At 50.6% G+C, this 14,040-nt stretch overlaps 2 protein-coding genes across 2 annotated transcripts; one reads left to right on the forward strand and one right to left on the reverse strand.

Annotated features, from left to right (window-relative positions):
- Nucleotides 1-1,622: 1,622 nt before the first annotated feature.
- Nucleotides 1,623-2,558, forward strand: LOC308044769 (olfactory receptor 14A16-like; the record flags this gene model as incomplete). The annotated part of the gene is made up of 1 exon (XM_080351637.1): nt 1,623-2,558. The coding sequence occupies one exon, from the start codon at nt 1,623-1,625 to the stop codon at nt 2,556-2,558; it is 936 nt and encodes a 311-aa protein (XP_080207763.1).
- A 9,375-nt stretch (nt 2,559-11,933) lies between these two features.
- Nucleotides 11,934-12,899, reverse strand: LOC308044770 (olfactory receptor 14A16-like; the record flags this gene model as incomplete). Its single annotated transcript, XM_080351638.1, has 1 exon — nt 11,934-12,899. One exon carries the CDS (start codon nt 12,897-12,899, stop codon nt 11,934-11,936), a length of 966 nt encoding a protein of 321 aa, XP_080207764.1.
- Between the last annotated feature and the right edge of the window lie 1,141 nt (nt 12,900-14,040).

The raw sequence follows: 14,040 nt of genomic DNA on the forward strand, positions 1-14,040 counted from the left end.
GCTCTTGTTCAAGCAATTTTGAACAGCTGTGAAGCCGGGTGAGCACCCAGGGGTGCCCAGGGCTGTCCTGCAGAGCAGGGTCCCTGCACCCCAGGGCTGTGCCGGGGCAAGGACTCTGCTGCCTGCCAGGGTCAGCGCTCAGCCTGCCCAGGGAAATTCCCTTGCACTGCAGGGAGAAGCTCTGCATGAAAGGAACAACCCCAGCAATGTCAGGTCTTTCTGCTCTACAGAGGGTGCTGCCTGGGTCAGAGCTATTCACATCTCCAGATCACTGCAGCACATTCCCAAGGGGGCTTTTAAACAACTACAGCAAGGCACTGGCTACCTGAAAGGGAAGGATCCTGTTCTTTCAGTCACTTAGCTCTGGGTTGATGGAGTGGGCACTGGGACATATTGGTTCAAGAGGAGGCACTGAAATTCCATTCACATTTACAGAACTAAATACACCGTGGCTTACAGACAGAATCAGGGTGACTTTTCCAGCCTCATCAGGGTCAGTCTGATGTTCCCATCAAAGCTGCTCACACAGAGCTGCTCCTGGGCAGTGCTGGCTGCTCGGAGGGGTCTGCAGGGCAGAGCTGAGCACACAGTGGGTGGGATGGGGTCTGTGACACTGACAGGAGGAGCCCTGGGGACACAGACACAGCTGCAGGCAGGGACAGCTCCAGGCAGCAGAGCAGGGGGTGCTCAGCAGCTCTTTTGGTCCTTCTCTACAGATGGTGCTGGGTGCTGTCTGCTGGGCAATGATCTGACTGTCCCTTGAGTACATCCCATCATCAGGAGCCCTGACTCTGCTCTGCCTGTCCTACTGGGCTCACGAGCTGCCCCCAGAAAGGCCCAGCTCTGCTGTAGGATCCCAGGAGTGCTGAGCCTTTCCTTGGGGTCTGCACTCTCCTCTCAGAGTCCTTTGCTTCTGTCTGTGAGGGGTCGTGTCCTGCTCTCTCCATCACATCTCCACCTCTGGGCTGGGGCAGAGAAGAGATTGCAGATCTGTCCTTTCAAACAGGGCTCCCCTGCTCCCATGGGTGTCCAGCTTGTGGTTTTTTAAAGAATAATTTGTGTGCTATATAATCTTCAAGGCAGCATAGGGCAGAGGAGTAAAATACTGATGGACACTGCTGCTCTCCTGATTCTGCACTGAACCACAGAAAGCTGAGCCCTTTTGCCTCTTCTATCTCAGGACTCTTCACATTTTCAGTCAAAAACATGGAAATTTCCACTCCTTATCAGATGGTACCATAGAAAACAAAAAACACAGACAAAATTATAATAAAGACATGCTAAGCCTTTCCTCTACAGCCCGCACTCTTGAGAGTCATGAGTGCAGATATTGAAGTTTTCCATTAACAGTGGATTACACTTGAAATCCTTTGGGAATCTCAGAGCAGCCACAAACCAGCTTCCATGTCCCCAGTGCAGCAGAGCAAAGCTGGCTGCTTGGCAGCACATGGGCAGAGGTTCTGCTGCTCACAGTACTCTCAGCCAGCACACAACAGAGGAAGGAAATGCATTTCAGTTGGGGTGATTTTATAAAAAACTGAGTGGTTTCATTTGGGGACTCCGTACTAATTTCAAGTTGCTATTTCCTTTTTTGAACAGAGCCCCATGTCCTGAGGCAGCAAATGTCCAACAGCAGCTCCGTCACCCAGTTCCTCCTCCTGCCATTCACAGACACACGGGAGCTGCAGCTCTTGCACTTCTGGCTCTTCCTGGGCATCTACCTGGCTGCCCTCCTGGGCAACGGCCTCATCATCACCACCATAGCCTGGGACCAGCACCTTCACACCCCCATGTACTTCTTCCTGCTCAACCTCGCCCTCCTCGACCTGGGCTTCATTTCTACCACTGTTCCGAATTCAATGGCAAATTCCCTCTGGGACACCAGGACCATCTCCTTTTTGGGTTGTGTTGCACAGATATTTTTGCTTTCCTTCTTGATTGCAACAGAATATTCTCTTCTCACCATAATATCCTATGACCGCTATGTTGCTATCTGCAAACCCCTGCACTACGGGACCCTCCTGGGCAGCAGAGCTTGTGTCCACATGGCAGCAGCTGCCTGGGCCACTGGGTTTCTCAATGCTCTGCTGCACACGGCCAATACATTTTCACTGCCCCTGTGCAAGGGCAATGCCCTGGGCCAGTTCTTCTGTGAAATCCCCCAGATCCTCAAGCTCTCCTGCTCACACTCCTATCTCAGGGAAGCTGGGCTTATTGTGGTCAGCGGCTGTTTAATCTTTGTGTGTTTTGTGTTCATCGTGGTGTCCTATGTGCAGATCTTCATGGCCGTGCTGAGGATCCCCTCTGAGCAGGGACAGCACAAAGCCTTTTCCACGTGTCTCCCTCACCTGGCTGTGGTCTCCCTGTTTGCAAGCACCTCTTTTTTTGCCTACCTGAAGCCCCCTTCCCTGTCCTTGCAGTCTGTGGACTTGGTGATGGCAGTTTTCTATTCAGTCTTGCCTCCAGTAGTGAACCCCCTCATCTACAGCATGAGGAACAAAGAGATCAAAGATTCCCTGAGGAAAGGGTTTGAATACTTACTATTTCAGCGTCATTAGGGTACTCACATGCCTTATAAGAACCCCACACTATCTCAGAAGATCTCAGGACTATCTTTTGTTCTTTTCCTTATTTTGTTATTTTGTTAATACCTTTGATAATATTAATTGCAACAAAATAGTAGTATTCAACTCACTTCTTGACATGTTTTTTATGAGCAACCACCCTAATGTACTGTCATGGTTTAACCTCAGTAGACATCTCAGCACGACACAGCCACTTTCTCACTCTTAGAAGGTGTGATGGGGAAGAGAATTGGAAGTGTAAAAGTGAGACAGTTCCTGAGTTGAGATAAAGGCAGGTTAATTGGTAAATAAAAAGTTGTGTTCATAAGTAAAGCAAAATAGAAAATTCATTTACTGCTTCCCATCGGCAGGGAAGGTCTTCAACCATCTCCAGGAAAGCTGGGCTACATCACACATGTCCCAGCCATGTCCTCTCCCAACTTCCCTCCAATACCCAGACTACTTGCTGGTGTGGTGGTGTGAGAAGTAGAAAAGGCCTTGATGCTGTGCAAGCACTGCTCAGCAGGAACTAAAACTAAAACATCCCTGTGTTATTAACACAGGAGCCATGGACATGGACAGCAGTAGGACATGGCTTTGCAGTGCTGGGCTCTCCCTACTTCCACAATGTTCTCTTGTGTTCTTGCATTTCTGCTACCTCTAAAGTCTCCTGTAGCTTGTGACAGTCCTGTTGTCTCTACAGAGGTGTCCCTGAGGCTGTGGCCAGGAGGAGGCCATGTGAACCAGTGTGTAAGAGCTGCCCTCCCTGCTGGTACCTCTTTGATCACACAGGCTCCTCAAGGCAAGGCCAAAAGGCTGGATGCCCCTTCCATATCTAGGGTCAGGAATATACCTAAGGAGCTGCTCCCTCAAAAGGACTTCTCTTCTGGGATTCCTAATGGGTTCACAAGGACCAGCTCAGAGTCCCAGGGTGACATGTTAGGGACCAAAAGCTGGACAAAAATCTCCATTCTTGCTTACACATGTCCACGCAGACAGCACCTACTGTGAGTCTGATGGCAAATGCTGCCCTGGAAAAGAATCAGGTGCTGCCAGAAAATGTCAGGGGATCTCCAGGGACATTATGTGAGTCTGGATGGGCAATGACTGGCATCTGATCAACTGAGTGACCATCCAAGGAGGAGAAAAAGGTGAACCCGAGGAGCCCATGGTCTAAAAAGGGCTTTGCAATGCCAGGGGAGGTTGCGAAGAGGCTGCAGAAAAAGGCACAGAAGACTGGAAAGTGTTTCAGGGCAACCTCTTGGAAAGACCCCAGGCTGGATCTAGTGCAGCCTCCACTGCTCTTTGTGCCATTAGAGACACTCCATAGTCCTGCCCAGACTTGTCCTTGGCTCCTGAGCCCTCTGGGAAGATGGAAAGGGCTCCGCAGCAGTGATCCTCATCCAGCTGTGTCTGCTTCCCAGCCCAACCAGCATGGCCAGTGCAGAGTCACCCCATGTCCCTGGGCACCACAGCCTCTTGCTCTGCAGAGCAGCATTGCCAGATCAGGGCCCTGCAGGGAGCACAGGGAGGGAACCAGGACCAGCCAGAGCAGCCTGGATGCCCTCACCTGGGGAAAGGGATATCCCTGGAGAAGAGCAAGGGCATTTCTGTGCCTGCAGGAAGAGTCCAGGAGAAAGAGAAACCTCTTTCTGCAGACACTTATTTGGGGCCAGCTGCTCTGCTGCTGGACCAGGATTCTTGTTCTGGCCTGGGGAGAGGGTCTGGCACTGAGGGACACAGGCCACCTGTGGTGAGGATCTCCTGGAGCTGTTATCAGAAGTCCTGGATTTCCACTGGTCTCCATGTCCTTGTGCCATGTCCAGCTCGAGCCCTGCGACTGTGGTGGAAGCTGAGACCCGTCTGTGCCCCCAGAGGGGCTGGGGCTGTGGAGTGAGTTCCCAGAGCTCTGCAGCCCCTGCGCTGGGCACGGCCGTAGGGCAGCCCAGCCTGGGCTGCTCTGCTGGGCTGGGCTGGAGAGAAAGCCGGGGCTGTGGGGAGAGCTGGGCAGGGCTGGGCTGAGCTGGAAAGTGCTGGGAGAGGACACCTCAGTGCTGGCTGAGCTGTGTGACCATGCAGGGGGAGGACACACTCCAGCAGGGGGAGGTGCAGAGCCAGGACATGCAGGGGCAGGAGAGAGGAGGCCGCTCTGTGCCCTTGGTGCAGGGACAGACTGGGAAGGTGCCCAGGACATTTGTCTCTCCCATCACCATTTCCAGCACTGGCCACTCCCCCCAGCTGATAGGTGAGGTTTGCTCTCTGTCCATCTTCTTCCTCCTGCAGGACTCATGCCTGTGTCAGGGAACAGCCAGCCCTGCCCAGCCTCTCTTCCTGCCCAGAACTTGGCAGAGCCCAGAGCAGGGCTGTCTGCAAACCCTGCATGGGACACAGCTGGGGCTGGATGGAGCTCATCGCAGTCTGCACCTTCCTCAAAGGGGGAAGTGGAGGGGGCTGGGTTGATCTTCTCTCTTTGGTGACCAGCGATAGGACCTGAGGAAATGGAATGCAGCTCCATCAGGAGGAGTTCAGACAGGACATGAGGAAAAGGTTCTTCACTGAGAGGTTGATGGTCACACAAACAGGATCCTCAGGGGACCGGTCACTGTATCAAGCCTCTCAGAGTTCATGGAGTGTCCAGATGACTCTCTTACTCATAAGTGTTAGTGTTAGGTAGTCCTGTGAAGTGCAGAGGGGACTCAATGAACCCTATGGGTCCCTTCTAACTTGAGATATTTTATGCTTCTGTGATCTTCAAGCTCAAGAACTATCCATCCCAGAACCATTCATTTGTGTATGTTTGTCTTTTCCTAAGTTGTCTGTGTAGATTCAGGAATCCAAGGTGAACCTCTGGATAGACTGTCAACCTGCTCGGGGAGGAATCTAAACCCTATGTGTCTCATATGGATGTATGACTAACACAGCCAGCCGCATGGAGTGTACAAGTCTTGAAGACCAGATGTACATGACAGAAGCGACATGGCTCTATCAGTCTTCTCTGATAACTCCCAGGCCCAGGCAAATACCTCAGGTACACTGGGGCCTCTGGAGGTTTGCACTGGGGACTTATGGTCAGACCATGGAGCTCTGCCTGAAAACATGAGAACTGCTCTAAATACCTAAAAACAAAACAAAATAAAACAGGAAAAAAATAAATCCCCACAACTTCTTAGCCAGTTGAAATGATGCAATACTTTCAATAAATGTCAGTGGAATTTCTGGATATGAATTTCCAGAATGGACTCACTGTGTGAGGGGAAATCTTGATCTTTTCCTGGGCTTACATTGCCAGAGCTCTGTCAGTCATGCTGTGTATTTAATCTCCATGACCTTCAAGATATTTCCACTGGTCATTATTCAACCAAGCATGTCTGCAGTCATCTCTTCAGAAGCCAGTCTGGCCATTTGCACTTTCCATTTGTTAAGGTTTAATGCAAGGCGGCAATAAACCGTGGCAGACGCTCCCTGTTATCCCCTCATTTCCCGCCACCCCTTCCTTTAGATCGGAAAGGTGATAGGAAAGATAAGGGGAAAGGAAGAGAGACTTAGCCTTCAAGCTGGAGAGTTTTAAAGGGTTTTACTAATGCTACTAATAAATAGAGAATATATACAAAATATACAAACCCCATCTCAAGTGCTGGATGTGGCGCTGGCGTCACTCAGCAGCAGAGCTGGGGGTGTGGAGCTGGCGGCTCCAGCAGCTGCAGCTCAGGCCCCCGGAAGTCACAGGCGCGACTGCACAGCAAACTGGAACCCGGTTGCAGGATGCAGGGCCTGAGGCCTGTGGATCACAGACAGACAGACAGACAGGGTCCTCTCCAGATGCCAGCCATGGGCGAAGAGAGAGTTACCCTCGTGATCACCCTCTTGTATAGGTGGTATGACAATTATGGGGTGGTATATTTCTGTTGGTCAGTTCTAGTCACCTGTTCCATCCACCCCTCCTCAAACACGCCCTTCTCACAATGGAACATGGGAAAACTTATCAATCTTTCTTGGCTACCATAGTAATAAATCTAAACATGAGCTTCTTCAGCATTCCACTGGTCTCTCATCAGCACCGAGTGCAGCATCCTAGGAAACATATGCAGGCTAAAACTCAGAAAAGTACAGACACCTAGAAGAACTGAGCTGAAAGAAAAATCACTAAAAGAGGACCAGTCTTGTTTTTAACAAAATCAGGACACCATTGTTCTCCGGAGGTTCTTCCTCCTATTTGCTCATTCAGAGCCTCTCACCTTTCCCTGCTTTGAGCTTCAGGCAGGTAAAGCTGAACTGTCTTTCAGCCGTCGCTCTCATGCTCCTGTAGATAATTCTTCAATGGTGGTGATGGACCTCACTGGAAATTGCTTAAACTACTCACAGAACTAAGAAGTGTATTTTGTTGTTTACTAAGTTCTACTATCTTTTTGAAATTTCTTTATTTTTTCATTTCACCCAAATAAAACCAAAAACCCTCTGAGCTTTTTTACATTGAGTTCTCTAAGGAAAGCAAAGAAGCTGTAATAGTCAGGTGCAAACTTCAGAGGAGAATCCAATGTAAAGAAAAGTGATGTAACTCCCAGGGGCCAAATGAGGAAAACAGGGAGGTTGGAAAGGTGAGGAACAAAGTTGTCCACCCCGTGTCTGTCCCCAAGGGACCACTTTTCCTACCTGTCCAACCTCTATAGGAGACACTCTGCACCAGTACCCATGGGATACGATTCTTCTATCACTTCTTTGAAGTGCTCATTCAAAATGTCCTCTTTACCTGCTCTCCTTAAACTTTTCTAATTAGCTCTATGAGTCTTCAATACTTGAAGAAAATGATGGAAGAGACACGGCTTGTGAGGGCTTGGGGCATTTTAATGAGCCCATTGTGCATTTGAGGCTGAGTTCATGAACCTCAGGTACTGAGAAGAGACTCACCAAACCTCTCAAGGAACCAAAGTCAACAGCAAAGCCTCAAAGCTCCTTGAAGCATTAATGGGCCCCACTGAGGGCTGTTACTGACAAAGCCTCCCCAGGGACTCGTTAGAGCAGATAATTGGAGGCTGTGATGACAGGGACGCCACGGCCCTGTGCAGGTGGCTCTGATGCTGAGAAACCCCTTGGTTTGCTTTGTGAAGCAGAAAGGAGAAGCCATGACCTCCAGGCAATGGGAAGGGGGATCCTGTCCCTCACACATGGCTCAGGGCTCTTCCTGGGACTGTGGGATGTAGGTGTGCAAGGCCCAGGAAAGGACAACACTGGGACAACAACTTCCAGCTTCCCCATGGGGCTGCAAGGAGGCACCGAGGCCCCAGTGCCATGAGGACAACATGTCTTCTCCTGGGCCTCAGTGGCAGAGACAACTACCATGGCCAAGGGGACAGAGACCTGGGTTCTGTTGGTCCCTTCCAGCCTTACAGCACCCTTTGCCATCTCCACCACAGGCTGTTCTACACGGTGCTACCCGTGCCCCTCTTTCCTTGCAGGCTGCAGATACCCATTTCGCTTCCCCACCTGCTCTCAGTCCAGCATTTCTGCACCTTCACTGCTGTGCCTGCACCCTCACCGGCTGCTCTTTGGAACACAAACCATGGGCTGATCCAGCTCCCTCTGGGTGAGCTCTTGCCCCAGAGCACTGCCCTTCCAGTGACATTTCTCCCTCCTGATATCCAGTCTGCACCTTACAAATTGCACTTTGTGATATTTTTTTCCCTCTTCTGCTTTTTCCCACTATCAAGGAAAGCTCAGCCACCTCATAAACTGCCCTTCATGCAGGGAACCCAACCCGTTAGGCTTCTTGTGGTCTTCTACCTGACCAGAGAGAAGTCACCTCACCATGATCTAAATCCCATGATTGCTGCTGGCCTTTCAGCTTCTCTGACAGACACGACCATGTTCCTGCTGCTGTCCCGTCATGTTCTCAGGTGGGATGGACATGACAACCCGTCTCCAAGGCCTCTTCCTGGGTAGGACCTGTGGGCACTTAGGCAGAGGTTCTTTCCCAGCCATGTCCCTGCTCCTGGGCTGTCACCTCCAGACACAGAACTGAACCCACAGTCCCCTTTACAGCCACATGATTCTGAGTGGATTATGAGCATCTGAGACACAAGTGACCTCCTAATACCACACTCGTTCATCCCCCTCCTCAGCATCCCGGACCTGACCAAGACTGAACCGTGCTCTACATAGTCCTATCCCTGCCCCTCTTTCCCACAGGCTGTAGACACCCATCTCGCTTCCTCACCTTGTTCAAGTTTGTCAAATATATTCCCTACGAACAACATGAGTGAAAAGCACTCCTCACTGAAACTGCTGTATTGATGTTTTGTTTTGGTTTGGTTTGGTTTTGTTTTTATTTTTTTGTTTGTTTGGTTGGTTGGTTGGGTTTTTTTTGTTTTTTTGGGTTTTTTTTTGTTTTGTTGTTGTTGTTGTTTTGGTTTTTTTGTTTGTTTGTTTTGTTTTTTGGTTTTGGGGTTTTTTTGTTTGTTTTTTGTTTTTTGCTATTCCTCTACCTATTCTCTCTCCAGAAATGGCTCCAAGGCAAAAATTATTCCAACAGAAACAGAGGAGGTTGCTCAAGGCCTCCTCCCAGCTTTGCATCATCCTCAAAGGCACTGAAAGTGCTCTCTGTTTTATCATAGAAGGGGAGAATAAAGATGTTCAACAGTGTTGTCCAAGTGCTGGTCACTGAGAGATGACACCAGTAACTGGCTGCACAAAGGACTTTGTACCACTGATGATATTTGGGCCTGATGGTTCAGCCAATTTCCCACTCAGCATCCACTTCTTGAGCTCCATCAGCACCACTCTGGCCAGAAGGAGACCATGTCTGAGCCTTGCAAATGCCCTGTACACAATGTACCTTTCTTTCCCCTGTCCATTCGGGTTCAGCAATCCCTTCCTTGTCCTTCACATTCCTGGAAATGGCTGCAGGAGGACATGTCCCATCCCCTTCCCAGGATGGGAGGTAGGGTGGCCAGCCTGTTATTCTCCCAGTTCCTATTCCTGCTCTTCCTGAAGATGAGTTTAAGGTCTGAGTTTTCTAAGGACCTCCGAACCATTTTGGTTTCTATGGCACTTTTGAGATCACAATCCAGAATTGTGGGCAAGGGTGACATAGCAGACTGCAGCACTTGCAATGAGCCTGTCCAAGGCACCTGAGATCAATCCCACTGGGCCTGTGGGGTTTTTTCCTGCAGTCACACATAGAAATGTCAGGGTTCCGTCAGGTGTCCACATCTGAGCTGGCCTCATGGACTCCTTATGCACCCAGGAATGTTCCGAGACAGAGTCTGTTCCTTTTACACAGAGAGGCAGGAGTCACAGTGTCCCTCTGGCCTCCTGCTGTCACTCCCAAAGGACGGGAGACACCTCAGCCCTGTGGTGTGTCATCTGCTCTGCACTCATCTGAGATCACAAAATCACAGAATCACAGACTATTAGAGATTGGAAGTGACCTCAAAAGATCATCTAGTCCAGTCTCCCTGCTGGAGCAGGAACACCCAAATGAGGTTATACAGGAAGGTGTCCAGGCGAGTTGGAATGTCTGCAGAGAAGGAGACTCCACATCCTCCCTGGGCAGCCTGGGCCAGGCTCTGTTACTCTCACTGAGAAGAAGTTTATTTTCAAATTTAAGTGGAACCTCTTGTGTTCCAGTATGAACCCATTTCCCCTTGTCCTACCATTGGTTGTCACCCAGAAGAGCCTGGCTCCATCCTCCTGATACTCAACCTTTATATATTTATAAACATTAATGAGGTCACCCCTCAGTCTCCTCTTCTTCAGCTCCAGAGCCCCAGATCCCTCAGCCTTTCCTCACACGGGAGATGCTCCACTCCCTTCCCCATCTTGGTGGCTGTGCTGGACTCTCTCCAGCAGTTCCCTGTCCTGCTGGAACTGAGGGGCCATAACTGGACACAATATTCCAGGTGTGGTCTCCCCAGGGCAGAGCAGAGGGGCAGGAGAACCTCTCTGACCTACTGACCACCCCCTTCTAACCCACCCCAGGTATCATTTGCCTTCCTGGCCACAAGGGCCCAGTGCTGGCTCATGGTCACCCTGCTGTCCCCAGGACCCCCAGGTCCCTTTCCCCTACACTGCTCTCTAATAGGTCATTCCCCAACTTACACTGGAACCTGGGGTTGTTCCTGCCCAGATTCAAGACTCTACACTTTCCCTTGTTCTATTTCATTAATTTTTTCCCTGCCCAACTCTCCAGCCTGTCCAGGTCTCTGATGGCAGCACAGCTTCCAGTGTCACCCATTCCTCCCAGCTTGGTGTCAGCAGCAAACTCGCTGACAGTCACTCTATTCCCTTGTCCAAATCATTGATGAATATATTGAATAATACCGGCCCCAGCACTGCCCCCTGAGGCATTGCACTGGATACAGGCCCCAACTGGACTCTGCCCCATTGACCACGACTCTCTGGCTTCTTCCCTTCAGCCAGTTCACAGTCCACCTCACTACCCGATCATCCAGACAGCGCTCCCTCAGTTCAGCTGTGAGGATGCTGTGGGAGACTGTGTCAAATGCCTTACTCAAGTCAAGGTAGATCATGTCCACCGCTCTGCCATCATCCATCCATCTTGTTACATACTCATAAAAGTCAATTCACCCTTTGGTGAAGCCATGTTGACTGTCCCTAATGACCCTCATATCCTTGACATGCCTTGAGATGGCACCAAGGATAAGTTGTTACATCAGTTTCCCAGGGATGGAGGTGAGGCTGACCAGTCTATAGTTACCTGGGTCCTCCTCCTTGGCATTTTTGAAGACTGCAGTGACATTTGCTTTCCTCCAGTCCTCAGGCACCTCTCTCGTTTCCCAGGACTTGGCAAAGATGATGGAGAGCTGTCCAGCAATGACATCAGCCAGCTCCCTCAGCACCCGTGGGTGCATCCCATCCAGACCCATGGATTTATGGATGTCCAGATTGCCTAACTGCTCCCTAACCCAGTCCTCATCAGCCCAGGCAAACTCCTCCACTGTCCTGCCTTCCTCTGGGGCCTCAGCGGTACGGGGCTCTGGCAGAGCAGACAGAGACAAAGAAGGCGTTCAGTAACTCTGCCTTTTCTGTATCTTCTATCACCAGGTCACCCACCTCGTTCTTCAGTGGGCCTGCATTGCCTCTGGTGTTAGTTTTATCTGCCACGGATTTGAAAAAGCACTTCCTGTTGTCCTTGACCCCTCTTGCCAGCTCCAAGCAGGGTTCGGAGGAGGGAGTCAATGAAAAAGAGTCACTACAGGGCCTTTATTTTTTCTAAATACACAAAAAGCATGGACAGTGATTATAAAAGAAAAGCAGACAGTGAATTTGAAAGAGGATGGCAACATTATCGCAATGGAAACACCACCAACAACAAAAAACAGAGATGACAGTCAGGGCCTGTAATTAATTACATTAAATCTCCTGTGTAGAAGCAGATAGGCAGTTTGTTGCTACAGAAAACCATCCAGTCATCAGTTTCCACAGGGCACCCTTGAGTTCCTGGTTCCTCATGCTGTAGATGAGAGGGTTCACAACTGGAGGCACCAAAGAGTACAGAACAGCCACCAGCAGATCCAGGGAAGGAAAGGAGATGGAGGGGGGTTTCAGGTGGGCAAACATAACAGTGCTGATATAGAGGGAGACCACGGCCAGGTGAGGGAGGCAGGTGGAAAAGGCTTTGTGCTGTCCCTGCTCAGAGGGGATCCTCAGCACGGCCATGAAGATCTGCACATAGGACACCACAATGAACACAAAACACCCGAATGCTACCAAGAGACTAACCACAATAAGCACAACTTCTCTGAGGTAGGAGTGTGAGCAGGAGAGCTTGAGGATCTGGGGGATTTCACAGAAGAACTGGTCCAGGGCATTGCCCTTGCACAGGAGCAGTGAAAATGTATTGGCCGTGTGCAGCAGAGCATTGAGAAACCCAGTGGCCCAGGCAGCTGCTGCCATGTGGACACAAGCTCTGCTGCCCAGGAGGGTCCCGTAGTGCAGGGGTTTGCAGATAGCAACGCAGCAGTCGTAGGACATGACGGTAAGCAGATACAACTCTGCTGAAATGAAAAAGACATAGAGAAAGAGCTGGGCAGCACATCTCATATAAGAAATGACCCTAGTGTCCCAGAGGGAATTGTCCATGGATTTAGGGAGAGTGGTAGAGATGCAGCCCAGGTGGAGGAGGGCGAGGTTGAGCAGGAAGAAGTACATGGGGGTGTGGAGGTGCTGGTCCCAGGCTATGGTGGTGATGATGAGGCCGTTGCCCAGGAGGGCAGCCAGGTAGATGCCCAGGAAGAGCCAGAAGTGCAAGAGCTGCAGCTCCCATGTGTCTGTGAACAGCAGGAGGAGGAACTGGGTGATGGAGCTGCTGTTGGACATTTACTGTCTCTGCTGAGGACCTGTCCAAAGAAGAAAAGACAGTGACAGTTTAAATGAGACGTCTCTGGAAAAAAAACCAAACAAACAAACAAACAAACAAACTATTCTCATAGAAAATCCTCTCCCTGAACGAGCAATTATTCTGCTTATTCTCCTTGACTACTAACTGAATGACATGGTTGATTACAGCTTAAAACATAGCTTCAGCATCTAATTCCCATGAGGATACTTCTGGGACAGGACTCCCAGTGTTGGTGTCCGAACAAAAGCTGACCCACATCCCCAACCTGACCCTAGAGAGTAAGAGCACCAGGGACAGGTGGAGAAACCGGGAAGAACACGGCAGTGCTCCAGAACAAATAAAGCAAGGAGATAAAGGCAGACCGGCATGCTGTGAAGCCTTCTCCCTATCCCGCTGTGCTCACTGCCACTCACATGATGTCGCTGTAGAGCAAGTGCTTTATTGTGTACCACATTTGAGGAACCCTTCAGCTGCAGGTCCAGCTGCTGAGGTGGTGACTCATGCCCTGGACCCCATGGCTTTGGGGCAGAGGGTCTGCTGGGGAGGAGAGGAGACCAGGGTTTTGCACTGGGAAATGTGTCTGCACTGCAGGGGATGGCAGGGGGTTCCTGAGTCCCCTCCCCAGCATTTCTGGTCACAGCTCCCTCTCCCTGCCCACTTTTCTGCTACCTGCAGCTGTCCCTGTTGGGAGCTGTGTCTCTGTCCCTGGGTCTGCTCCCTGTCAGTGTCACAGACTCCGTCCCACCCACTGTGTGCTCAGTTCTGCCCTGCTCACACTTGCTGGCACTGCCCAGGGGCTGATCTGTGTGTGCAGGGGCTCAGGAGTAGCTCTGACAAGTCCTACCAAGAACTGAGGTCTCAGTTCCCTTCTCCAGGGCAGCAAAATAAATCGTCATCTCCCACTGCCCATCCAGCCACTCAAGAGTGGAAAAAACTTGGAATTTAAAATCATCCCTATCAGATAAATGCTGCCTCAGTGTCCTTCAGAAATAACCTCTGCATATGTCCTGGAGATGAGCTGGAGCTGTAAGCTGTCCTAATCCACGCAGTTCCTTCTCAACAGCAGAAGGACCTTGCCCTGCCAGGGGTTGCTCCTTCCCCCCACATCTTCTCCCCTCA

The sequence above is a fragment of the Nesoenas mayeri genome (assembly GCF_963082525.1).
Source record: "Nesoenas mayeri genome assembly, chromosome: 11".
Lineage (NCBI taxonomy): Eukaryota > Metazoa > Chordata > Aves > Columbiformes > Columbidae > Nesoenas > Nesoenas mayeri.